Source organism: Notechis scutatus, chromosome 1 (genome assembly GCF_049901735.1).
Source record: "Notechis scutatus isolate UNSWTSFEM ecotype Mainland chromosome 1, rNotScu1.2, whole genome shotgun sequence".
NCBI lineage: Eukaryota > Metazoa > Chordata > Lepidosauria > Squamata > Elapidae > Notechis > Notechis scutatus.
The window spans coordinates 150,505,533-150,533,446 of record NC_142009.1 but is presented as its reverse complement, the minus strand read 5'-3'; the positions used below and the strand labels follow the sequence as shown (position 1 = coordinate 150,533,446).

The following is a 27,914-nucleotide window of genomic DNA, read 5'->3' as shown; positions in this document are numbered from 1 at the left end:
TGTATAATACATATACAATCTTATATGCATTACCTGAGTTTAAGTCCTGCTGAATATAATGAGACTTATAGTTGCATAGGAATATGCAATAAAGAGATTTGCATTATTAATGGTTTTGGTTAATGTTTTTCGTTATGGTTTTTGTGTAATACCAGTATATGTCATATAGTGTGATGTATTATTAATTATAACCTGCTTGCCTTAAACTGTGAACTTCAGTTTTATCAGTATATTTAGATTTTGTAAGATTCTCTGCTATGATGGTTTCATCTCAATATACAGTATTTGTGTAGGATGACAGTCTAAAATCTAGATAGTGATGGACGGAAACTCTCATAGCTTGTGGTCTGGAAAGAACACCAACTATTTAGTCCAACAAATTCTGGCTGGTGGTTGGTTTCTTATTCTTGACTTAGAAATAACTTTGACTTAGCTGTAAAAGTGCTTTCCTTAAGAAGTAATCTTGTATTGCTTATTTTGCAAGTCAAGCATATCAAACGAAAAAATTCCCAAAATGATAAATAATATTTGAAAATGTACTGCTTTTACTGCCTATAATTAGAAGGCTACCCTTTATCAAACTGTAGAAATCCAACTGGATATGGAATAGAAAATGAGTTCCAAGTCATTATCAACATTTTAGTAGTATCTTCAGTTGCATTTTCCATACCCTGGAGATTTAATGAAGATGTTGGGATACTGAGGTAAAATATTCCCAGGGATATCTCCCTCCATTCTATCAACACTCTTGAAAATTTTCAGCTTCTGTACTTGGAATACAACATAGTTGCCTGCTCAGAAGATAGTACAAACAAATGTGAAACTGAAAAAGACTCCTGCTGAATATTGTGCTACCATAGGTTAATGCAGTGAGCTTGGTAAACCAATCAGTTTGTGAACAGAATGTACTTAAAAAACATTCGTAATCAATAAGTAATTTTCTGCTTTGCTTCCTATTTCGAGTAGTAGAAAATATTTGCATTTATTTGGTGCAAATACAGGATATGATTATTATTCACATCCTTTTTAAAAATATACATTTATTAAATTTCTACAAAATATAATATAAAATATAAAAAACAAAAAAGGAATTAAGGAAAAATATGGAAAGTGTAAGGGAATAAAGAAAGAAAAAAATAGGAAAAAATATAACTTAACTTTCTTCAATATAATTACAAATTAACATACATTATCCTTTTGATCTAACATTCAATAATACCTAGTATCATTGTAATCATGAACAATTCTAATCATCATGCAAATCATCAGATCCCAAAATTACTATTTCTTACAGTTTTCAGCAAAAAGTCCAAAAGTGTTGCCACATAAAAAAATACCCTATGTGGGTTAGACAAAGACTTTCCTTTAATCAGGATAGTTACTTTTGCCTCTTAGCCAATTCCATCAACTTCAATTAAATTAAATTCATTAAATTCAGTTTGATATTCATATCCCAACACAATTTCTTATTTTAAATAAAGATGTTCACAATGTAGTCACATACCTTAGATCAGGGGTCTCCAACCTTAACAACTTTAAGACTTGTAGACTTCAACTCCCAGAATTCTGGGAGTTGAAGTCCATAAGTCTTAAAAGTTGCCAAGGTTGGAGACCCCTGCCTTAGATTACGTGACATCACAAGTAAAGTGTGGTTCCTTTGTTTCGCCCAAGAATAGTCAGTATCCACTCTTTGAAACTTGGTACAATTCTCTTCTGGGATCAAATGACTCACTGGGTGTTATTGTGTAGAAAAAAAATAGTATGTGAAATATTTAAGAGGCAGTACTTTATACCTAAAATTCTGTCTTCTAGGCAATTGAAAAGCTACAGGCTGGTGCTCTTGTAACGGATGCAGTGACTGCAGCGTTAGTTGAACTAGAGGTACTTACATTTATTCAAGTGTTCTTTTGGTGGCAGTTTAACTGTATTTTTCTATTCATCTTGTCTTTTATTAAATGCATTAATTGACAATATATAAATTTTTAATATGTAATAAAATTATTGAGCCCCGATTAGCCCCTCTCTCCAGGGGGTCTGTTCAGGGCTAAATATTCTGACTTTTCAGTGGAATTTAATCAGGAAGAAAGTGTCCTTTAAAACAGCGGTCAATGGAGAAAATTTTGTGAGAAAATTTTGGTGAGCTGCACAGAAATCTCACCCCCAGAGCACCCCCCAAAGCAATTAATCCAGGCTGCGCATAAACACAAGGCTGTGCCGCCCACATGGCCCGCGGGAACCCTCCTCACCCACTCACTCCTTACCCAGCAAACTTGCCTGCTAAATTGCTATGTTTCCTTTTCCCGATTATCAGCTGTTTTGCTGTGCCGGGAGATTTAGATTAGCTAGGAAGCAGGAAATCGTTGAATTTCTTGCTTTCTAGTTAGTCTTTAGATCTTTGGCTCTGCTTTTAAGCACAGCCAAACCTCCTTTAGGACTGAAGGTTCTATTATTCAGTGCGGACTCATGGCAAGCAAATTGTATGTGACAGACTGAGCTAGCCGATATCAGATAGATGGATCACTGAATGATTCTGTGAGCAACTCAATCTGCCTGCCTGCTTTGCCTGATTATGGGTAAAAATTGCTCTTTTTTAGTAAAAAAATTCAATATTTACATACACGGTGTGTTGTGAGTTAATTTTATGAGTTTGCTTACAAGTAAATTTTATGTGACAGACTGAGCTAGCCGATGGCAGATAGATATCTGAATGAATCTGTGATCTGTAAGCAACTCAATCTGCCTGCCTTGCCTGATTTTGGGTAAAAATTGCTCTTTTTTATTAAAAAAAATCAACATTTATATAAATATTTATAATATTTACATACAGGCCATGCCCAGCCAGTCACATGACCACCAAGCCACACCCACAAATCAAGCCACATCCTCATAACTGGTTAGTGGTCCCTGGGATTTAAAATTATGAGTTTGGTGATCCCTGAGGTCCAAAAGGTTGGCGACCCCTGCTTTAAAAAGTTCATGATTTTGTACAGCAAATTACAAACATACTCAAAGGAATGTTTCTGACTATTAAAAAAAATAGATTACCCGTGTTCATTGGATGGATAAAGGAAGAGGAAGAGAAGAATTAAGTTTTCTTGGCCCTTGTATCTTCTAACCCAGTGATCCCCAACCTTTTTTATGCCGCGGCCCGGTACCGGCATCAGCTGGGTGCCGCGGCCCGGTACCGGCATCAGCTGGGCGCCGCCATCTTTTTTTGATGAAAAAGTGCTTCCGGTGAGCTTTCTACCCGGAAAAGCTCACCAGAAGCACTTTTTCATCAAAAAAAGATGGCGCCCAGCAAACCAGCGGCCCGGTAGGACTTGTTCCACAGACCGGTATCGGTCCGCGGACCGGTGGTTGGGGACCCCTGTTCTAACCTAGTCCCCACACTATTCAGGTGTTAGATAATATTCCAGAAAATAAAATACTGGACAAAAGATAGAATTTGTTCTTCCTATTTTATTTGTTCATGATATTCTGATATAAGGTAGGTGTGTGTGTGTGTCATTTTTTAGAGTGAAAGTAAGTAAACCCTTTTTTTTACAAATGTGTATGTCAGTTGCTGTGCCATTAAGGCAGAGACAGCAGTTACTGTACCAGTTAATTTGAATGACTGCTCTATCTCTTACTGTGAAAACAGTTGATGCTAAAATAATAAATTGACCAGATGGAAGCACAGTTAAAATATTTTACCTTTCATTACATGGGAAAAGATAATATATTCAAATACTTAAGGAAACCTGGACAAAAATGACTCTTCATAATCCTGGTAAGGATTTTATGGTGATTATAAATACCCCAGGATATATTTTATACTGTAGCTTACTTCTGGGGACAATTGACCTAGATTTTGGAAATGGTTGTTTTAAATGTGGGTTTTTTCCTTCTCAATCAACACCTGTCAGTAATTAAGGGCCTTGCTAGTATGCAATTAATTATGGATTTGCAGCTTGTTGATTTAAGATATTTTCTTTTATTGATCGCATCCCTGATGTAAATATCTAGGAGTGTGTGTTTACGTACAGATATAAGAGACAATGTATAGGGAAAGAGTAGAGATTCTGATTAGGTTCTAACAAGGTACATTCAGTTTTATACTTAATGGCTTGTATTAAATTCCTTTTAATAACATTTGACCATAGGTCAAGCTTTGGATAGAAAAAAGAATTTAGAACAGTGGAGTAAATTTTCCTTTAATTGAGGGTGTATATTAACAACAATCTAGACATTTCCTCTGCCTGCTGATAATACAAATTGCAAAATGTAATTTCTACTTGCAGAATCAGTTTCTGCCAGATCTTTGACTTGTAGCTTGTATTTCAATTTTAGTTTTTTACAAAGTTAAATGTAAGAATAAGAGAGACAGATTTGAATGCTTCATCTTTTACTGTAAATCTGAATGAACACACTAAACAAAGAAACAGCCTTTTTCATAGAGTTTGGGAGGCTTTCTGCTTTCCAGTGTTCTGTCCTTTGGTTTCACAGTTGTTAACAAGAAACTTTGAAAACCCTAATCTTAATTCAGCATAAAATGGAGAAGAGCATAACAGAATTAAATAGGATGGGTCCAACTCTATCTGCACAATTACTTATGAATCAGGGAGGAAGGATGTTTTCTTCTGGTAGTAGTTGCTCATATCTCATGGGTTGTCTCTCTGAAGGGTTTCAGACCACTAGGGAAAAAGCAATTTCAGATGTATCTGTATGTGTGAAGCCCAGTGTGCTTTACAAAACACCCTTTTCTTCTTCCCAGATTTGGCCTATTATAGAATTAAAATCCTTGATACTGTCATTGAAGGTGGAAGCATAGGTGGGCTGCTGCTGGTTCACACTGGTTCAAGTGAACTGGTTGTTACGATTCTATGCAGTTCGGCGAACTGGCAAATCTCACCACTGGCTGGCCCCGCCCCACTTGTTTTTCGGTCATTTTTCGGGCCATTTTCAGGCTGGTTTTTGGCCCATTTTCAGACTGGTTTTCAGACCAAAAACTCTGAAAAATGGGTGGGGGCGAGGCCAGCCAGTGATGGGATTAGCCCCAATCGGCTGAATCCTACTTCTGCCTTTGAGGTGAGTAGCCGGGAGGCGGGGCTGGGTATGATGAGTGACATCACCCACCCAGTCACATGACCAATCGGCCACACCAGAGAATCAGTTGTTAAGTTATTCAAATCCCACCACTGGGTGGAAGAATAAATTGAAACCCCCTGACGTGTAAATGGAGCAGAATATAAAACAATGAAGATTCTAGCAATATTTGCATCTTCAACCAAAAATAATCACATTTATTTTGCACAATGCTCTCAATTCCAATTTACATTGGATTCTAAATTTTGAGATATTTTCTTTCATGCAGTGTCTAGTATCAGACATGCATTTCAGAACAAATCCGTATACTTTGGCAAATTTATGTATGTACATTATTTTATGTGCATATCTGAAAATTCTTTTCATACCTATATAGATCCAAAGGGGATTGCTTGAATAATTCTGTTTCTTGCTGACTGTATAAAGAAATTGGGGTTAGATTTCATTTAGCAAAAGCCATTTTTTAATTTTGAAATTTCAGTAAGCAGTTAGAGTTTCCTTTTGTTTCTCTTCCCAGGCACTTTCTGTATATTGTAGGTGTGTGTCTCATTTAGGAAGGAGAAAATGATGTGTGTATGTGTGCATGTGCACACAGGTCTCGGAACTACTTTCTCTATATCCAGTACTTACATACAATTTCTGACTATAGCCACATAGTGGAGTTCATAGGGTAAAAGCTTGGATTTTTTATACCTCCTTACCCATGCTTGTTCCTCCTCTTGCTTTTGTGTAGTTGTTTGGCAGTTACTGTTGTCATCCTGGAGGCTTTTCACTTGGTAGCCTCTCCCTGAACTTCAATGTGTGACAACAATTGGGATCTCACTATCTATATTGCTTAGATGAAAATGGAATGGTAAAAATGGGTTTTTAAAGAAAACTCAGAGCATGCATCTGTAGAATTTATATCTCAGATAAATAAATGTGTATCAATTCAAAACATCCTCTCCCTTTACCCTCTTTACAGTTTTGCTTTCACTTGCACTCTGTTTTTCTCTTTTCTGCTTTTTTCTTCTCCTATCCTCTTCTGTTCTCTTCTGTTCCCCTGTAGGGAATCATGAATTCAAATTAGGGGGCTGAGAATTGGCAACACATTGGCTCAATAACAATAATTTGACCCGTTGTTTGTTGTGATAATATAGATGTTTGTTTATATGTTTTTTCTTTAAATTTCTTTATAGGATTCACCCTTTACAAATGCAGGAATGGGATCTAATCTAAATCTCTTAGGTGAAATTGAATGTGATGCCAGTATTATGGATGGAAAATCACTCAATTTTGGAGCAGTGGGAGCTCTCAGTGGTATGTAGATTAGGCTCTCAAAGATGTAACATTGATACCAGAATGATGTTTGTGTATCTTTGTGTATTTAGTCATGTCACAACCAATCTCACTTTGAGGCCAAGATAAGTAAGTTGATAAAGGATAGAAATATGAGCCAAGTCACATACTAGTGATTGTTATTGTTATTGCCAACTGTTGCTTAATTTTGAATTTTTGTACACTGCCTAGAATCACGCTGTTCATGTTCGTTGGCCATTTTTAAAAAACAAACAAACGCATTTGAAATGTTTTTGGCAATGATTCATGGTACTTGAAATTTCCTGAGTAGGTATGCTATAATGATAGAGACAAGCAGAAGAATATAGTAACCTGAATCTAGAACATGGAAGAAATATTAAATCAGTGGAAAGTTTCCCATTGAAATAAGTGTGACTTTAGATAATCAGGATGGCAATTACCGTATTTATCGGCGTATAACACGCACTTTTTCCCCCCTGAAAATAGGGGGCAAATGATGTATGCGTGTTATACGCCGATATAATGTTAAGAAGCCTTCGGTGAATGCTGCTGGGATCGGGGATCAAGGACACAAATGAAAGAAGGGGAGGGAGGAAGCAAGCGAGCCTGTCCTTCTCTCTGGGTCAGCTCTCTCAGTTGCTCTCTCGCTCCTCCACCAGCACAGGAAGAAACTGCTTCAAAGAAGCGGGGGCTTTCCTGTCGCCTCTCCCCACCCCGTCCGCCCGCCCGCAGTGCTCCGTTCTGCCTGCCTGCCTGCCTTCGTTAATGGTTGAATCGGAACAGCTTCGGCTGAGTAAAAGAGGCGAATAGTTATTATTCTCAGCCGAAGCTGCTCCCAAACAACCAGAAACTAAGGCAGGCAGGCAGAATTTTTTAAATTTTTTTCCTGAAATTTCCCCCTTAAAATGAAGATGCGTGTTATACGCCTGTGCGTGTTATACGCCGATAAATCGGTAGTTTTTCTTTATTTTGACTCAATAAACCTGTTTTGGGAGCATAATAATATTGTAAAAGGGTCATATTACAGTTTTTTCTGTATATCTTTGAAAACAAATACAGAAAAAATAGATAGAATTCTTGAATATGTATCACTTGAATAGTATATATATGTAAAACTTTCTCTTATAGTGTAAATTAACATGGGAAACATTCTAAATTGCAGTATTCATTTGAGGAAAATGATATTTGTTCATATGTGTATGATTGTGTGTTCAGTTTGTTTTAAAAAAGAAAATTATGTTCTGATCTTCAGTATTGACAAATGAACCCATCCTTTAATATCTGTTGCTGTTGAGAAAAGTGCCCCTAGTGTGGGTGACATGATTTGAATCATCATTTTAACATAGGATTCAGTCAATAAACTCTTGTCTGACTTTTTTTCTGATTAGTTAGTATCGGTTTCTTTGTAACACCAAAATCGGGAGGGGGGGCGGAATTAAGGAATATGTTTAATGTATTGCAAATTTGTCTGTAATGCAATGTTGCAGTTCTCTTAGATGAACTGTGTTTTTCAGGAATCAAAAATCCTGTCTCCGTGGCAAATAAATTATTATGTGAAGGGCAGAAGGGAAAGCTATCTGCTGGCAGAATTCCGCCTTGGTAATTACTTTATTCTGCTTTTTCTTGTTGTTATTGTTTCTTCCTCCTCCTTCATTGTAATGCAATTTTTGAAAATTATTCTTATTGATAGAAGCTTGTTTAAAAAAAATACCAATAACATGCTAACTAGATGAGGGCTGGATTACTTTATTGGTCTTGGAACATCTTATGTTTTCACTATGGCTGTAAATAGAATTGAGAATTAAGGATAATATTTCTACTTATCATGTCTTTCATTGTGGTTGTGTGTGTGCGTGTATATATTTACACAATTGAAAAGCTATTCAAATGTTTGAGTCCAGCAAATGTCAAAACTAAATATTGATTTAAAGACATAGATTTCTTCATCTCCTTTTGCTTCCAGATTTATAACATGTTAACATATGCTTCCATTTAAGAGTATAGACAAAATGGAAAATATATTTCATTTTGAATGCAGAACAAAATAGCCCTGCTGAACATTTCATCAGAACATTCTCTATTGGCTGTGTTTGACACAATAATGAAAAGGTTCAAGTATTCCAACAGAACCAAATTTGAACACCACCATATATTCACATCAAAAATAATGGGTACCAGAACAAACTTACACCTTTCACACCTTAGGGCCCAAAACCAAGTGGATGACAGTTACCCAAACTTGATCAAAGTAATCTATTTAAACTGAGAATTGGGGGGAATAAATATTAATAATTCTTTTCAGGAAACAAAAAAAAAATCAGTCCGTACCTCAGAATCTTTTAAGAACTTGTGGTGTTTATGCAACATTTTAACAAGGTGAAATAGCTACAATTTCAGCCATTTTCTGTTTAGGTGACACATTTTGGTTTGGAGATAAACAGCCATCTGGGCAGACAGAAATTATATTTTCTGTATTCCTTCCTGTTACATTTTTAAAAATACTCAATCCATTGGTCATTTTCTCTGTAACTTTAGTGCAGAAAGTCAGCATAGACTCCTTTACAAGCAACAAATTTGGCAGATTTAATTTTTTTTAAATTAGCATATTTTACCTTGGAACAAAACTCTTGGAATACATATGTTTTTTTGAGCTTGGAACACTCAAAGAGGCTGTTCAAATGTTTCAAGTTCAAAGCAAAACACATGTTTCAAGAATTGGCTGGTTTGACATTGGAGTGGAATATGGTTATGATAATTTTTATTCTGGAAATAATATTTTCAAACTGATTTAATTTTCATAAACAATTGAACATAAACTATATTTATGCCTATTTTCTACAGAGGTACATAAGGAAAAATTTTTCTGAATATCCAATTCTAATGAGACTGCATTACAGATAATCTATAAAAATGCCAGCTATTTTATTATAGTAGTGGAAAACCTGAAATCTATCTGCTTTATCAATGTATTGAAAGTACTTGGTAGTCCCAGGGAATCACTATGAGCATTAAGTTCCTAGATTTTCTAGGGATTTCAATAAAGATCTTATTTAAAGATTTTTGGAAAGCTAGGAAGACAAGGCATGTGAAAGCTGCTCTCCTCAACATTAATAAAATTTAATTTGCATCTCAATTAAGTATTTTGGACCTGCAGTATTTCTTCACAGATTCAAAAATATGGCTTAGATTGTGCAATTATTAAAAAGAATAGATGCCAAGTGATACTCGGATTACTTCTAAAACAAACCTGCTTAGGATGGGGTTGTGCATCATTTAACACTTTAAAGAATATTGTGTTTTCTGTTGTTTCCTGCTTTGACTTAATTAGAACAATTTTATGAAATAGTTGGCTATTATACTGAAAGTTATGAAAATATTTCCTGTCAGAATGTCTTCTCCCAGCCACTTGTTTGTTCTCTCCTATTTTGTAGTTTCTTAGTTGCTGAGGGGGCCTTCAGATGGGCAGTGGATCATGGGATATCGGCCTGTCCTCCAGGTGTCATGGCAACAAGTGAGTATCTTTTTATTAGAAATTACTATTGAAAGTGTTAAAGGGACACTCAGAAATCAGTGAAATGGAATTGTTTAGGTACAATTCATACCATAGTCACATCAGTCTTTTTATAGGGACATTGCATCATAACTATTATTTCAAAGCCATTATAGTGATATTCATAAGGAAGTTTTTGAATATTAAAATTCAAGCTGCTGGTTGCGACCTATAAAGGCCTACATGACATAGAACTTGGTTATGTGATGGACTGCTTGCCTGCCATAGTATCTACCTGATAGTATGGCCAATTTGATCTGGCAGAGTTGGTTTGTGCTTCAGGTTCCCTCAATTAAACAATGCCATTTTTCTGGACTCTGGAAGCCACCTTTGAAGTAGCATCTGTCTTCTGGAGTGAAGTTCCTCTGAGATCCAAAAAGCCCCAGAGAACTGGTAATTTAAAGAGTCCTAGAGCTCTGGGTTTTCACACAGGGCTTTGATGAGAGTGAGCAAAAACATCTTCTTTCCCTTTTTTCCCATTTGGATTTGTTACCTCACCATCTTCGTCCTTTTTTTTAAATTCTTTATATTGTTTTTAATGATGGTTAACTGCCCAGAGTCTTTGGGAGTTGGGCGGCATATACATTTAATGAATAATTAATTATTACAATTATCACTAGTAGCCTTTTATTTGAGCAGAAGTGGTGATTTATTCAGCTTGAAGTTAAATTATGGATAATATAGAATATACTTTTCAATTACTATCAAGAAAGTGTTCAAGTTCATGGGCTTGCAAGAGTAGAAAGGGAAAAAACACATAAGCTTTACAGTTGTATGTTACAGATCTTTAAAACACTGCAGGTCTGAAGATTAAATGTCTTCCTTAAATTTGTTTGATGTTATACACCACTTAGAGCCCTTTGGGATGAGACAAGTGACAACTACTGCAAAATAAATATTTTGTTTGAGATTATTGAAAGTGCCATAGCTATTTATGTTTGGGAAATTTTAACTTTCGACGACAATAATAATGATGATTTATTTGTATATAATTTGTATAATTTATTTAAACCATATATAGAACTATTTTTAAGTTGATATAGAATATATTTCTAATTTATGACTGCATCTTTTCTGAGTATTTAAAAATCTCTCTTGTAGAATGTCCCATCTCAATAGTATTTAACTATACCCACAACATTCTGCATAAATAGATATTAGCTGTTAATTTTCTCTTATAACTTTCTTTATTATGTTTGGTCTTTCCACTTTATCTCCTTACATCATGGTAATTGTATTAGAGAAGAGAAAAATAAGTTCTTGTTTTAAAGTGTTTGTTGCATTAGATTGTATCTTCCCTGACTTTCCACTGTAAATTGAATGTGATATTACTCAAATAGTTAAGAATCATTCTCTGATTTGCTGCATCAAAAGTTTTGAGATTGGAACCTTGTCATTTTGGAGCCAGCTCACTGAAACATTAGCAACAAGAGTATCATTATATTACCTTAAAATATTTAAATCTCTCATTGATACAGAGGCATTATGAGTTTATGGTTGCGATAAAAATATTTGTTATTGCATTAATTGTAAAGTAACTCTCATATATAGTGTTTTCTATGTAGTTCTATTTCTTCCGTTTCCTTTTGAAATAGAATTTCATATTATTTAATCTTCGGAGCCTTTCAGTATACACCAAAATGACTGCCAGGGGGTGCTCTATGATTGATCTGCTTTACTGAGGATTAGATATATGCCCCCTTTTTTGTGATTACACTTGATTTTTAGGGCTTCTAAGATACTTTAAGTGGTTATATTACACAACTCTAGAAGTGTAATTGCTTTAATGCTGTTAATAAAATAGGCAGAGTGATCATTATTTCTAACATTGTTAAATTTATAATTAAATTTCTTCTATTAGATTTTAGTATACTGCGGATAAATGAATCTAAATTGCATTTCTTAACATTTATTCAGTTGAATGCACTGAAAATAGAGGGACACAGTATATATTGTTTCAAGTAGAATTTTGGAAGATAGCACTGCTAAGAAAGATCAAGCATATAGAAGAAATAGCAGTTGCAGGCTGCATTGGCAGAACCTTTAAACTAAATCTGGGACAAAATTAGACATCGTTGTCTTCCCTTTTAAGTAGGAAGGTGCTGAATTCTGTTCTCAAAGCGGGTGCCAACTTTTCACACACACACCCTCCCCCGTATAGACTGTGATGATCTCTTTAGGAAAGCTAAGACTGATGATATGGTTCACTTTACCTTTTTCCCACAGTGTATTAAAAGTCCACCTGTCCTTTTATATTGCCCTATGTATAACACAGGCAGATCTAAGTTACTGTCTCTCCTTGAAACAGACCCTTCTAGACCCAATGTTAGTAATTTGTTCTTACATTGTCTAGGGGATGGCTCCTCATAAATCACTTTTCAGGTTTCCAAATTTTTTTAAAGAGCTGTTACCATCAGAGGAGAACGCTGTAATTCTTAGTCAAGTTTTTGGTGACCAATTGTTCATGATTAATTTTCCCATGTTCTTCTTTTGTTGTACTTGTGTTTTGGTCTGTGACCGCAAATAAAGTTTTATTATTATTATAAAGTCCACCTGGCAGCTGGGTGGGTAAACAATGAGAAATCTCAATATAATAGCATCTAGAAAAATAGAAATGGCACCCTGGCAGATACCAATTTTCCATTGAATAGAGTGCAGAAAAGATGACACCTCCTCTTCAAATGAGTTAAGCTCTGTGTATTTGGCATATGAGGCTGGGAGCAATATCGCAAGACAGCCAGCCTTGGTAGGAATGCAACAAAAGCAACTGAAACAAGATGGAAATTTGTTCAGAGAATTTCTTGATCAATTTCCTGAGGCAAAGTAATTGTTTACACAACTCCTCAACCTAAAACATGTTCCCACTAGGCATAGCAAGCTTTAGGACAAGGACAGAGGCATTAGATTCAAAGTTGCAATTGACCCAGATGTCAAATCTGTATATGTACCTAGGCAATACTCTTACAGGACCACTTAGTAACTGCTGAGATCATCAAGAGTTTATTCCCTTTCTCATTAGTTACTGATATGAGCACTAGCATTTGCTAGTTATGCACCTCTTCCTTTATATAGCACAAATAGTGTGCAAAAGGATAAATTAATATGAATTGGCACCAGAAACAGCATTCAAAAACTAAAGGAAAACGTATCATCTAATGACATCCTCAAGCTGATGTTAATTGGGCTTGAGGATCTTGGAAAAAGATTGCAGCATGAATTAATCAAGACATAAAGTTCCATATTCTGTAGTGAAATAGTAGGCTTTTATCTCACTACAAAGATTTTGTGTGATTGTGTTTATTTTTCACCAAAGGAAAAGACAATTTTCCAAATTGTTCTATTCATTATAAAATAAAATGTTTGACTTGTTTATATCAATAAAGCAGTCAGTGAATACCTGAGTTTAAACAGCAAATCTCTTTTCCAGAGAATCATTCTTTGATGGTGAAATGACAACACTTTACTCATTGGGGGAAGGGAATGCTCCTAAAATCATGTAAATTTCATGGTTTATAGTTATTACAGATTAATGACTGTTACTGAAAGTTGCATAAAACTGCAATGTGGTTTGATTGCTTGAGAAAATAGGCAACTTTATAGGGAGCAGCTATTCATGTAAATTAAAAACCTTAAGTTTGCCCCAATTCAAGGACATTGCATTTTAAGGATTTTATTAACACCAGAAGATCCTGACTCAAAAAGACTACACAGGATTGTTCACCTAGATTAAGGGGTGTCATACTCAAGGCCCGCAGGCCAGATCTGGTCCACATGGTACTTAGGTCTGGCCCATGGGACTACTCTGGAAACAGCAAAGGACCAGCCCACAGTGCCTCTGCCAGTGAAACAGAGCTCCCTGGGCTCCATTTTCACTGGCAGAGGGCTGCAGGAGGCCGTCTTGGCCAAAAACTGAGCCTCGATGAGTGACATAGAGCTGGGCACTCCCACCCCCGGCCCCCCAGATCAAACAAACCCTGATGCGGCCCTCAATGAAAATTGAGTTTGACACCCCTGACCTAGATATTTGTGAGAAAAAACTGAACGTGTTGAGCGAAAAGATGAAAATTCTTATTCAATAATAAAGAAAACTTTGAAAAGTCTCCACTGATCTCAAGGCAGCACCTGATGATGCATGATGACATATGCTGAGAACCTAGCAAAGAGGGATCTCTTCAGTGTTTAAGTGGTAGACTGCTTATCGTTCCTAGCTAAATTTCTTTGTTTTTTGATAGGAGAGAAATACTTGAGAAAAGATAAACAGTTGCAATGGCATGTACACATGATAATTTTAGTCTAGGAAGGGTTTCTCTAAAGAGGGCAAGGTAGCAATTCAGATCCTTAAAAAGTTAGCAGGCAATCTTGTGTCTAGTGGAAGTGACAATTTCTTAACAGCCCTATTGAAATTGCAACACTCAGATAAATGTCCATAGTTAGAACTGAAAGGGTTATTAGAGATTGTCTTTGAGAACATCCATTTACCATTTCAATGTATGAAGGTTGGAGAAGAAGAATTCAGGGTCTTGCTAACCAATTCATTTCATTGCATTTGAGGTTGTTATTATCTGCTTAATTAACTTTTTTTTCTTGAGTGTATCAACTACGGCACTGTTCTTGTCCTAATTTGATGAAATTACACATATCAGGATCACATGTTTCTTTCTCTTTTTTTTCTGATAGTTTAAAGATGATGTCTCTTGGTTAAAATTGTGTAAGATTGTATTGCTAGTTTAGGAATATTTAGATCAATAGACAGATGCTGAATATATGTTTGAGTTTGTTGGGTGAAAGACAGAAGAATTTATTAAAGTTAATAGCTTTAGTTCTTCAGAAATGTAAATGCTATTAAATATTTTACAGGACTTAGTTTAGCAGCTTTTAAGAGGAACAAGAGGAAACTAGAGCTGGCTGAAAAAGTAGAAACAAATCTTTTTCAGCTGAAGAAAAGACGACAAACAAGTGAAAAGGTCAGTATCTGTGGAGAAAGATGTTAGTCATTCTTAATACTTTAGCAAAGTTCAAACTTTAACAGCTCAATAAACTGAAACCAATGTTGTAATGTGTATATGTGTATACTTATGTATGTGGCTTTTTCATGTACTAGAGTCTTCCAATTAATGTTTCTTTGGAGTGTTTATTTCAGGAACTATCGGTCAGATTGTATTTATGAAAAGTCCTTGCATACCTGGACATAGGTTTAGACACTATAATATGTGGAATAAACTTCCTTATATTCTTATACCTGTGTCAGTATGTTCCCTGTAAAATACAGATACTGTAACAATATGTTGGTTTCCAAAATAATTCCTAGGCTAGATACTTAGTTTGGGATTACACTGAACTTTAGTTATGCTTGTAACCTATTAACCAAAATAGGTCAGTACTGACCACTACGCTTTTTACTCAGTAGGAAACATCACAAAATCTATGTCACTAAATCCTGAAGCCCAATGCTGCCCAACAGATACCAGCTGTGAAAGTCTATATCAATATTTAAATATAACTATATTTTCTCATGTCAACCCTTTCTGCACTCTGCATAATACTATTAATCTTGAAAGTGAGCATTGTGATGTGTGTATGTGTGTACGACTAAATTTGAGTAAGAGAAAAGTGAAAAAAATGAAGGAAATATTCCAGGGTTAAAAAAAAAATCGTGTATTTGAATAGATCCATTAAAACATGTGCACTTTAATCATAGCTAATTTAAAAGCCATTGTTGCGATTAATTTTAAGTATCCTTGATTTTACTGAGCTGCCATTATGCACACATTTGAATCCAAGCCACTATTTTATCTGAGAGCAAGTCTGCTGCATCATTATAGCTTGATGATATATTTTACTATTTTCACTTTTTCAGAATGTGCATGACAAATGCAAAATGAAAAGATAAATATCTGTTGAGACATTTTCTCCAGTTTAAGATTTTGATGAAAATTTCTCAGTTTAAAGCATATTCTATGGATCTGGAAAGGGCTGAAACCTTAAATATCAGGTAGGTAAACATGTCTGGGCATTTAATTAGCATTGACTGATCCAGAGTAGTCCTCTAGTCAAAAGGCAGGTTGACATTTGTTTACTAAGATTAATTTCAGCAGCCTGGTTTTCTTGTTGCTGAATATAGCTTTTGAATATATATTGAACATATTTTACCATGAAGAATTAAAGATATGTGGAAAACATCTGCAAAACACATTGCTTTGTTATCTCCTTTTGTGGGGAAGTTGATTCAGAGAAAAAGTTTACTTATTATTCAGGTATTTATTTTGGTTTTTTTAAAAAAACAACAACAATATCTTAAAGAAAACAAAGATACTTAAAGAATTCCAGGAAGGTTGATAATGGTATCATTTCATAATATAAAGGGCAAGTCAATGCTTCCAATATGCCAGAACATGAGCTTATCAACCTGTTATTTAAGATTTCAAGTATCTTGTTATAACATTGAATGGGAGAATGCCACCTTCACAACTGAATTGAGAAATGCTATAAAATCTGAGTTCTATGTAGGATTGCAGTATCAATGGACTTGATATGTCACGATTCTGGTCTGATACCTTATACCAAGAGTTTGAAATTCAAATGAATCTGAGGTCTATATTGCATAAAATGAGCTAATTAGTGGGCAGTATTCAAACGTATGCAAAATGCAGTAAATATTATTAATAATTAACATTATTTTTACAAACAGTACAAAAACTAAAGGACAATAAATTGTTGCTAAAAGCAAAACTATGTTGCCTACAATAATATAGAAAAATGCTGCACTGCCCTGGTTGCAATCTCCAGGCCGTTTGTTCTCCCACATCTCATTGCTCTGTTGCTCTGTTTACAAAGCTATAGGCAGCTAGCACAGACAAATGGTGACATCACAGGCAGTGTTCCTTCTGTTTACCAGCACAATCATCATGGGCTCGCATGGCACCTGCACATGGGACAAGACAATGAGGCAGGATGGGTTCTTGGTAGTGCCTTCAAAAGACCTCAGTGGTCCAGATGTGGCCCACAGGCCAGGTGTTTGAGACACCTTCTTTATAAAGTACTTCCAACAATGCTTTGGGTATGTCACCTCTTCATTTTATAATAATATCATTATTTCTGGAGTCATAGATGGAGAGATTTGAGAAGGCATCCCTGAAAGCAATAGAAGCCTCTTCTGTAACTTTGCCAAGAACACGTACTTGATAGCATTTTCACCTCTTTTATGGTTTGATGCCAGATGTTGAAGTTGACATAGAACAACACTCTAGTCATATCGCTATGCTGCATAATTAAATTAAAATCTGGATCTGTTCTGTTTTACTTGAGCAGTTCATAACAAGTAATATACAGTGAGTTTTATAGTGCGTGGATTAAGTTTTATGGCTGCTGAAATACAAGTGATTTCTTAGCTAAAAAACCTTTTCCCCTTCCTCCCCTTTAATTGATATGAGGAAGAAACTGAATTGCTATTCTGCAAAAGGAATAATTGCTTCCCTTTGCAAAAATGTAGTTTACTTCCCGTTGCTGTTGAGGAAATTAGAAAGAAATGAAATTCCAGAGAGAGACAGTTTGGTATAGTGGTTGGAACACCAGACTAGAAACCAGGAGACCATAACTTTAGGTCCTTCCTTGTGCACAAAAATAGCTGTGTGAACCAGTCACTTTCTCTCAGCCCTAGGAAGCAAGCATTGGGAAGCTATTTCCAAAACCAAAGGGACTAGTCCAGGCAGTCACTGGAAATTGACACTGAATCAGTGGCTTCCAGAGATAACTTTTGTCTCTGTTCCTTAGGTGAAATTCCCCCCCACCCCCAAAGATTGGAATCTTTAATACCTCCAGAACATTTTTTTAGTCATTGCAGAGCTGCTCTGAGAGAAAGGAATGAACAAAACCTTTTTGCTGTTTAATGTATCCTACCTGCCAGAATCCCCATGAGTTCTAATCATGGGGATTTTGGATCTAAACCACCAGATTGGCATCCCTTATTTAGATGTTGACATGGAAAATACATGATGGGCATCTGTATAAATATACATATCTTTTAAATGTTATTTTGCAGACAATTCTGACTGCTAATTTTAGAATGGGTTATGTTGCCTTTTTACTTTCTATTCTTGAGATCCAATGTATTTTTATATAAAGGGTTAGAACAAGGTATGAGAACTGCAAGAAGCATGGCTAGTGATGTCATTGGAATCAACAGGAGGTAAATATTGAACACTTTGAAGGATTAGGGGAGACTTTTACAGGAATTTTCAAAAGGGGCAAGAGCTGTGGATGGATTGATACATCTATATACATCACAAATTGGAAAGTTTATTAAATGATCTAAATTAAAATATTTAATAATTGTATTAGACCATTAAATCAGTATGATTTTAAAAATCACAACTGCCAGATATTTGGCACAATATTGAATGACTGCAGGAGCCTTAAAAACAGTGCCATTAGATACTTGTAGTTTCAGAATGCTGAGGTTCCACTGAAGGGTTGCAGTTTAATAGCTGTGAGCATTTTTTTGGTGTGTGGATTAGAGTATTCTTATGGTCTTCCCTGCTTCAGTTCTGAAGTTTGGGGATCTTAGGAATGCATAGATTGTGGTTCCTCCTGATATTAGAAATACAAGCATCCCCTTCTCTATTTTTGCTTAGTTCTTTGGTATTAGATCCATTTATTTTTAGTTTCCATATGTGTACAATAAACTTGGTGTCCATGGAGTGATTTTTAATAAGGAAATTTTTTTAAGAATTCCGTGATGAAAATGATTTTGGAAAAAAGTCACTTGGAAATAAAAGCCACCATGATAGAGTGGTTATAGTGCTAGATTAGGGGTGGAAAGGGACAGGTTCTAGTCCTCCCTTAAATATGGAAAGCAGTGGGATGATCTAAGGTCAGTCAGCTTCAGCCCAAATCTGCATCCAGCTCCAAGCAAGAAGGCTGATAAACAAAACTGTTTGAGGCATCACACATTGGTAACTTTGCCTTAAAAACCATCATTCTTTTGAATGAAAAAAGTTAGATTTATCCAAAGCTACGACAGCTTTAAGTAAAACAAGGCTTCCAGGAGCTGCACTTAATATTTTTGGGCAGATCAAAGTCTATTAATAGATGAGATGTCATTGAAAAATAGATCGGGTCATATCCCCAATATTGAGACAACTGTTATTCCCCTTGGATTTCACAGGGAGTTGCAGGGAGGGGAGAAGACTTCCACTGCAGCTTTTATCGGATTCTCAGTTCAAAATGGCAGGAAATGGTGTTTCCGTTTTTATTTTATTTGTGGCATTTTGATGAGAAAGCTAGAGGACTTGCAAAGCAAGAGTTTGAAGGCCACAAGAGCTCCGGTAGGGGCTCCGGTTGTCCAAAATAGTCTATCATTGCTTCTCATATGTTTTCATAATAAACACTTCGTTTTCCATAACTTATTTGAGCTTCTGCGTGGCAAAATGGAATGAACTAGGTTTACAACTTTTATTCTTTCTTGGAACCAAAGTCATCCAGATTAAAAGAGGATTTATGAGGGGCTTTGGTTGCTTCTTAGAGTGCCTTTGTTCTAAGGGCTTTAATCTTCATTAGAATGAAGCATATATACAACTCTTTCCACTATATTAATTTGGATGGGAAACTCATGTGCAGTGCTTGCTTGTAATGGGAAGAACTGGCAGAAGATCCCTTGAAAGTCCAGCTGATAAATAATTAGTAAAATGATGGTTGGAACATTAGTCTTTGTTTTTGCCAGCAGGCATAGCATCTAAAAATAATTACTTTAAAAACAAATGTGTACTTGATTATATCAGTTTTAGGAGTAATCTTAATCTTAAAACAAGGACAAAACAAGATAGAGACCCAGGAATATATTACGACTTGTTCAGTTATTAATGAATGTATATTCAGAAAAACTTAGTCCTGAGTAGAGATACTTAGGGATAAATTGTAAAAAAGCCACTCCTTTCACTGCTGTCCTGTCTGGATTTGCATTGAGCAGTAAGTTCCATTTGAGTACAATAGAGCTTACATTTCATTAAAAAATACATTTCAGGACTGGGTAATTTGCACCCCATGACTTAATTTCATTTGATCTTGAGCCTGATTCTGAAAGCATTTTGGTAATGATTAATCCAGACCACTCCTACCTATCTCATCCCTAGTACCCTGTTATGTAAAAAATAGACAGCAAACAATATCCAAAAGAGGAAAAAGAAAAAGAAAAAAGGGCATCAGAAAGAGAATAAGAACATTGCTTATTTCAACCCTAGTCACTACTAGCAGATTTTTTTGTGTGCATTGTTGTGATGTACTTAATGTTGTAAAAGACATTGCATAAGTATCTTCGTGCTACAGGTAACCTCCGGTTTAAGAATGAATTCCCAAAGTCCTGTCCCTTAAGTTGAATTTGTATGAAGGCCGGTATAGTATTAAACTACCGTAAAAGTAGTACTGTGAATTTAATTTGAATCTTTGTGTATTTAACTGGAATTTTGCTACATAGACTCCATTCTTAACATACTGAAACTATAAGATGTCCTTAAATCGGGACATTTTTAACCTGGGGACCTGTATACATTTTGAGTAAAACCCTGTCTTATTTTGCTTATTCAGAGGAAGAAAATACTTCATTAGAGGTGTTTCGTTGTTAATGAAGTTTTATTCAGAACAAGCTGGTAAAAATATTTCCCTGACTAGCGCCATTGTAGATAAACTTCAGATGCAAAAACTGACCTTAGCAATGATTGGATGTAGAGTCAAGAAAAGTAAACAGTCCTGTCCTCCATTTATAGTTATTTGGCTCTAAGCTCCCGTATGTCTTCAACTGCAAAAATATCTCACTGCTTAAGAATATCATTTCAATATCTTTGTTTTCCTGTTATATAGGAAAATGAGTCAGAAACATTGGACACTGTGGGAGCAGTTGTTATTGATCAAGAAGGAAATGTTGCTGCTGCCGTGTCCAGTGGAGGCTTAGCTTTGAAACATCCTGGGAGAGTTGGTCAGGTAGGTTTAATCTGATGGTGCATCTTCACCTTTTTGAACCAAACTTGTTGTCAAATGGAGAGCACATTCTTCAACTTGATGAAAACAATGCTTGTTCAGGTTAGACATTTATATGATAACCCATTTTCGGTAGGTACCTACCAAGCACTTAATATATTACATTTTAGTTTTGGACCTTGGATATTTGAAGCATGGTCCTACTTGCTTCTGAAAATTTGATTTCCTATTCTGTGTTTTTCAAATACCTTCTAGTTAGTATTGACTTCTGGCAATTGTCTAGATGGGTTTCTTCAGTTTTGTAAGCAAAGATTTTGAAAGTGATTTGCCATTGCCTAGGGCACCCTAAGTTGCCATAGGGTGGTGTGAGAGGAGACTGGCTGCCCTAAGGTCACCTAACTGGCTTTGTGCCTGATGTTTTATCCATAACTATTCCATTACTTTCTGAAATACTGTTGAGGTTATGCAAGGCAGGGATTTTTTTTTTATCAGACTTCTGGCAAGGGAAATCTCATGGCTTCTCCGTATCAATGTTGTATAATGACTAAGATGCAGGACCAGGGATCTCAGATTCAATTCCATCTCAACCATGCAAACTCACTGGATGATGTTGGAATGGTCACTCTCTCAGTCCAACATAACTTACATGGTGAATGTTGTGGAGATAAAATCTCCATGTGAACTACCTTGTGCTCTGGAAGAAATGGAAAGATATGAAGTAACAAATACATTTATAAATACACAATATATAAACCTACAGACTGATATTGTTAATTTGCTGAGTATTCATGATTGATGAAAAAGGTTTTGGGATACAGTCTGAACAACTAAAACAGAAATGTTGGGAAAAACTTATAATTTTGCAAAATGATGAAGCAAGCACAGACTCTGCCTCTTTTATACGTGATTGTAATATACCAATGCCTATATAAAAATGGCAGAATTTGTGGCATGGCACTCATTTTGTCATTTTCCCTCTTCCTGCAAATATCTTTGAACTGAGATTCACTATAAAAGTCAGCGAATGGAATACTCTCCCATTTTCTTGTCAGCGTTTCAGCAAATTTGCTCTAAATTTACACCATTCTTAAAATAATTGTGTGACCATTCTAAACAATGGTGGCAGACAAAAACAAAACAAAACAAAACACATAGATCAATCAATGTGGGAAAGAATTTGGCAGAAATAATCCTATTAAGCCATTCCTACATTTGTTAGAGAGAGTTCTTTGAAGTTAATTTATAAATAGTACTGTACTGCTATATACCGTATTTGCCGGCGTATAAGACGACCCCCACCACCACCGGAACGCCTCCAGAAATCCCGGGGCTGCAGCGGCAGGGCAGAGTGCCAGGGGCCGTGGGAAGAGCAGTAAGGCTGCAGCCTCGGGCGGAGCGAGGCGAGCGGGATGAAGCGGAAGACGCAGGGGATCCAGGAAGCCAGAGGCGCCTTCGCTGCCCAACAAGCCTCCAAGCCCGGCAGTGGATATACCGGCGTATAAGGCACCCCCACTTGGAGGCATGTTTTCGGGCAAAAAGTCGTCTTATACGCCGGCAATACGGTACATAATAGGTTTATAGAATATATTCCCAAAATGGTTAGAAAGGCAATGAAAAAGAGGTCTTTTAGATCTTCTGCAGAGGTGATTGTGATAAACATCTTTTGGAATATGGAGAGAGAGGTAATTACCAATATTAATTCCAAACAATTTGTAGAAGAAAAATTATGCTTGTGGGCAATCTTTTCTAAGAACAGTTTAAGAATGTTATATGTTAATTACCTGCTGATAATATACAAATGTTGTAAATTATATTGAAAATGTATCATTATAAAATAAAAGTATATGGTATCAATGGAAAATTTAATACAGAAGAATATTAAAAGTTATTCAGAACCAAGAGGTTTTTATGATATGTAGCATCATTTTATGAATTTTATTAGTAAAGATCCTAAAAATTACATTTCTTAGGACTATACAGTAATGTATTCTTATCCAATATTTTAGCTTATAATATTTTGTATCTTTATTGTATTCGTTGAGTAATATTTTTATGAGTTATTGTGGATTTTTCTATTAAAAAAAAAGATTCAGCTTGTCTTCTGCAGGGAAGCTCTAACGTTCATGGGTTCGTGGCTTAGGGGAATACAAAGAGTTTGCTTAGAAATAAGAGACCTTGTCAGATAATATGCACAAGCCTAGTGTTTGTATTGAAACCTATTTTCTAACACTTGATTAAACTTTGTTTTTACATAAAATCCTCTTACTGTTCTGTCAGGCAGCTCTTTATGGATGTGGTTGCTGGGCTGAAAATATGGGATTTCAGAATCCTTACTCTACAGCTGTGAGTACCTCAGGTATTTGCTATTCTTATAAATATTTGTCTTAATGCTAATTCTTGAAATATATTGATGCTGCATATCTTGAAATGTCTAAATATTTCTATTCAAAAACTTCTGCTTTTGTCTGTTTGAATCCAGTTGCTCAGTTCATTCCAGTCTGAATTGTCATTTCCTCGTATGTGACTGAATTGTTTTCCAAAATAGTTACTACCAAGTTTTGAAATATTGATGGGTGCCACTTTGGAGTAAAAGCTCAAAATACTGCCGTATAGTAGATAATGGTTTTAACATGGAGAGATGAGTTTCTCTGCATCCTCCAGCAACTCTGCTGCTGTGGCTGATCATTTATTTAATAATAGTTCATGCACTGTAACTTGCTGCCTAGCTTCCTTCTTTTTTGCATGTGGCTTGCAGAAAGAAGCCTGGCTTTTCATTTCTCCTCCACTCAATAGGAGTTGCTTTCATGTCTGAAAATTGAAAACGTGTGTTTTTCAGTGTGGTGTATGAATGCAGATGCCCTCTGTCACACCTGCTTCTAATTTCCTGACTTGAAAGGAAAGCTCATCAAAAGAAACAGAAACAATTTCTTTGACACACTGTTCTGAAATGCCTCGCTTTACAAAAGTTCTTCGCAATGCCATCTTGGTTCCATTGGTAGATGACTCTAAGATGCTGGGCTTGAATAATAAGTCATGTTTTACTTTGCTCAATACTGTGGGTTTTTTTTGTTTAAGAAAAAAGATTTTTTTGAGGTTATTTTAAACTTTTAAGAAATCTGCTTAAAGGGGATTTGGGTAGGTGCTAGGCTTTGTGATAAGCTGAAATGAAAAACATTACATGTAGTAGTAACCAAAGGTCATGTAAACTGATAAGAACGTTAACACTCAGAGCCCTTGAAGTTTTCAAGCTTTTCATGTTTAATTCTAACATTCCAGAAAGAATGCCAGCACAAAATCATGCACCTCCTAAAAGACTTCCTAACCTTGGAGTACTACTGTAATGTGCATAGATGCTTTTAAAAATGTTTCTTAGCTTTAAAAATAATAGTACAGTGAAATTATGAGGGACCTAATACAGGTGATCCACAGCTGAAGCCTTCCTTCCTTCCTTCCTTCCTTCCTTCCTTCCTTCCTTCCTTCCTTCCTTCCTTCCTCTTCCCTCTCTCCCAGTCAGGGCAGGTAGTTTGACAGGAAAACTGATTGGGAGCCCATGGGTAGGAAGTGAACCCAGTGGGGGGAAATAGGAAACAATTTGATTATTTTTGATATAGTCCAGTTAATATTGATTATTTTTGAATGTGGACCTTCTCAATCATTGGAGCCACTAACAAAGAGCTAACTGCTCTGTCCTATAATGTTCTTCCTCTTTCCTGTCCTCAACATTGTTTTCCCTTCCTTGTTTTCATCATATTCCTGTTACTCTACAGAAAAGGCTAATGGCAAATATAGTCATGATAAAAGGCACTCTCATACATCCCTTTCAGCCCTTTCAAGAGTGAGTGGCCCTTGGTAGACATCCAGTTATGTCTGTTGCCTGTCTTTCACAGGATCTCCACTGATGGCAAAAAGATTCCAGATTTGTTTGCCCAGCCCCAACACTTCTCCCACACACACCATGGTCAAAACAATCAATAAGCACTCCTCTTCATTGAAAGTTCTGCTTGTGTAATAATCTATGATGGTAGAGATGGGTGAGGCTAAAAGACTAGGTTTGTGCATGGAGACTTTTTTGTATGGGAAAATGTTCAGGCATCTGAGCTTTTACCTAAAATGGTATACAGATGATATACATCAGTTAGAAGTATTTAATCTTGTCGATAATCCTACTGAGGGCTACAGAGAAACTATCAGAATATTTAAAGTTACCACAATATGGATTTACTTATAGAACTTTTAACAAATTTTTAATCAGCCTTACATTTATAGAGGGTGGCACGATGATTCAGCAGTGGGCTTGTTGACTGGAAAGCCGACAGCCCAGGAGGTTCAAGACCTCAGCATCATGAGTTGGGGTAAGCACCTGTCTTCACCCTAGCTCCTACCAATCTAGATGTTTGGAAGCATGCAAATGCAAGTAAATAAATAGGTACCACTTCAGTGGGAAGGTATCAACACTCACTGATGTCATGCTGGCCAAATGACCATGGAAGTGTATTCAGACAGTGCTGGCTCGACAGCCCTTGAAAATGGAGATGAGCACCACCATCTATAGTCAGCAACGACTAGAGATTAAAATCCATAGGAACTTTACCTTTACATTTTTAGGTCGACAAAAGTCAGTGAGCTACCAGTGAAATCAGTGTAGCCTTATTGACAAGCTGTCTCCTAAACAATCCCAACAAAACTGGAGGTAAAGAATATTCACCTGACATCTTGAAGTTTAACATTGGTTAAATTATCTGCGATTTTTCTTTGCATATATAGTTCGAGAAACACTTTTTCTTTGAGGGTGGGCTTTAATAAACAGTAAGAGTCAGTGTTATATAGCTCCTGTCATGCCCCCTGTCAGAATCTGAATCCACTCCGTTGCTGTGGAGGAAACTGCGGAAGACCGAAGTCCAGCTGGGCAGAGCAGGGGAGAGTTAGAACAAGGGAGAGGGAATACAGAGGAAGACCCAGGCCCACCCCTTCTTCATCCTAGGGTATGGAGGGAGGAACAGAGAAGAGAGCAATGTGGGTTCTGTGGCTTATGAGGGAGGAAAGAGCCCTGTTTCCCTTCATTAGCCACACCTGGGAAGTGGGTTTAAAAGAGATGCATGCTGGGTGCGGCGTTCATTTTATGTTGACTTTGATTATCTGTGTTCCTGGTGTCTTCCCAACCGTGCCATGCTTCACGTCTGGAATTTCTTCTCTTGCTCTGCCAGACTAATTACCTCATCTTGCCTTGATTGGACTTAATAATTACAGTTTTTCTTGGCCACATTTTGGACTTGATTCTCTGCAGCCAAAGGCTGCTCTTGGGAGAGTTTTTCTCCAGCCCAGAAGGTAACCAGGACATTGGAGGCAAAGTTGGAGCTAATAAAGGGACTCCTACTGATTATCTGACTGTGTTGCTTTTGTGCCACGCTCCAGGTCATCACAGCTCCCCACAGGTCTATTCATATAGAAGGTATCTGCCTCCTTGCCTTTTTTTAAAAAAAACATTGGAACAAAAATAGTGGAAATATCTATGGTTCTTAGTTAGCAGCATGTAGTAGTACCGTGTTTCTCAGAAAATAGGGCCGGGCCTTATTTTCTTTTGACCCCTGAAAAAACGGCTAGGCCATCTTTTCAGGGGTTACTTAATTTCTCCTCCCCCGCACACCCTCACCTAGAGCGCCCCACGGGCAGCCATGCCTTGCCACCAGCCGCTCCTAATGGCCGATCATGGCAGAGCACGGAGGGCTCCCTACCCACACCAAGCACCTTTGCTGCAGACCTGGGTATGGTGCTGGCTGCAGGCTGGGTCAGCGGGCGGGCGGGGACGGCATGGATGTCGGCTTTGGCGGTGGTGAGGCACCTTACGCCTCTGCTGCTTCTTCTGCCACTGTCTCTTTCCCTTCTGCCCTCACCGCGGCTTATGCCACATTCGGACTGCTGCCATTAGGAAAGACGCAGAGGCTGGAGTCCGTGCTGGACATCACAGTGTGGCGGTAGCGGAGAAGTGGCCCTTCCAGTCGGTGGAGGAATGGTTTGAGTGCATTCCTCCACCATCAGTGTTTCAGCCACTTCTCGGGCAGGGGAGCTGCTTCTGTAGCTTCCACGGTTCCCGCCGGCAGTGGCGCCTCTCTCGCCAGCACTGTCTCCAACAACAGCAGCAGCGGCGGCAGGACAGACCCCGCTGCCAACGAGAACCACCTGCCCTCCCACAGGGGCATCACTTTGCTTGACGGCGGCTGCATCGACAATGCCCTGCAAGTCGGTGAGTCATTTAGGCTTTGGTGGGTGGAAGCGATGGCGGGAGGGTGATGCCATCGTTTCTCTCCCCCCCCCCCCACGCCTTGCTTTGCTTCCCGCCCCAGAGCTTTGGGTCACAGTCTTGTCCCCTGTATGGTTGGGCGCTCTCCTCTTGCTCCAGCCGCCCGACACCCCCCCCCCGTGGACCTTTTCCCCCTCTTTTAAGTTTTCTTTACTCTCATTCCCTCCGTCAGTTCCCTAAGAATACAGACTGGCCGGGCAGCTTCCTCCCCACCCCTCCTGGTAGTTTTAAAAAGGGAACCATCTATCCATTTTGCCCTTCGAGCAGAGGCAAACTTTCCAATCCAAACAGAAGAGAAAGGGAATCATCCTACAGACCCTTAGCACCAAGCTTCCCAGAGGATTCTCCCAAAGGATCCACCCCAAAGGAGGATTCACCCCCTTAAATGCACTCCCACCTTCATCTCCTTGAATGGCAGAAATAGGATGGAAATCCACCTCCTGGATTTCTCCTGGCAAATCCCAAAGACACTCTTCTCTTCTCTCCCTCTCTCCTTCCTTCCCTGCCAAGCTTCCCAGAGGGTGAATCCTTTGGGAGAATCCTCTGGGAAGCTTGGCAGGGAAAGAAGGAGGGAGAGAGGGAAGAATATATTTGGGATTTGTCAGGAGAAATCCAGGAGGTGGATTTCCATCCTACGTCTGCCCTTAAAGGAGATGAAGGTGGGAAGTGCATTTAAGGGGGTGAATCCTCCTTTGGGGCGAATCCAAAGCAGCT

The 27,914-nt window shown here is 37.4% G+C and overlaps 1 protein-coding gene across 8 annotated transcripts in view; it reads left to right on the top strand.

The window, feature by feature from the left end:
- The window catches only part of TASP1 (taspase 1), a 58,938-nt gene that overhangs the window by 5,749 nt on the left and 25,275 nt on the right, over positions 1-27,914 (top strand). For all 8 annotated transcript variants that reach the window (XM_026668499.2, XM_026668500.2, XM_087948642.1 and 5 more), the window contains exons 4-10: positions 1,813-1,881; positions 6,264-6,384; positions 7,899-7,983; positions 9,816-9,895; positions 14,792-14,898; positions 20,786-20,905; positions 23,180-23,258. In XM_026668499.2, coding sequence (XP_026524284.1) covers positions 1,813-1,881; positions 6,264-6,384; positions 7,899-7,983; positions 9,816-9,895; positions 14,792-14,898; positions 20,786-20,905; positions 23,180-23,258 — 661 coding nt within the window. The remainder of the gene's footprint in view (positions 1-1,812; positions 1,882-6,263; positions 6,385-7,898; positions 7,984-9,815; positions 9,896-14,791; positions 14,899-20,785; positions 20,906-23,179; positions 23,259-27,914) is intronic.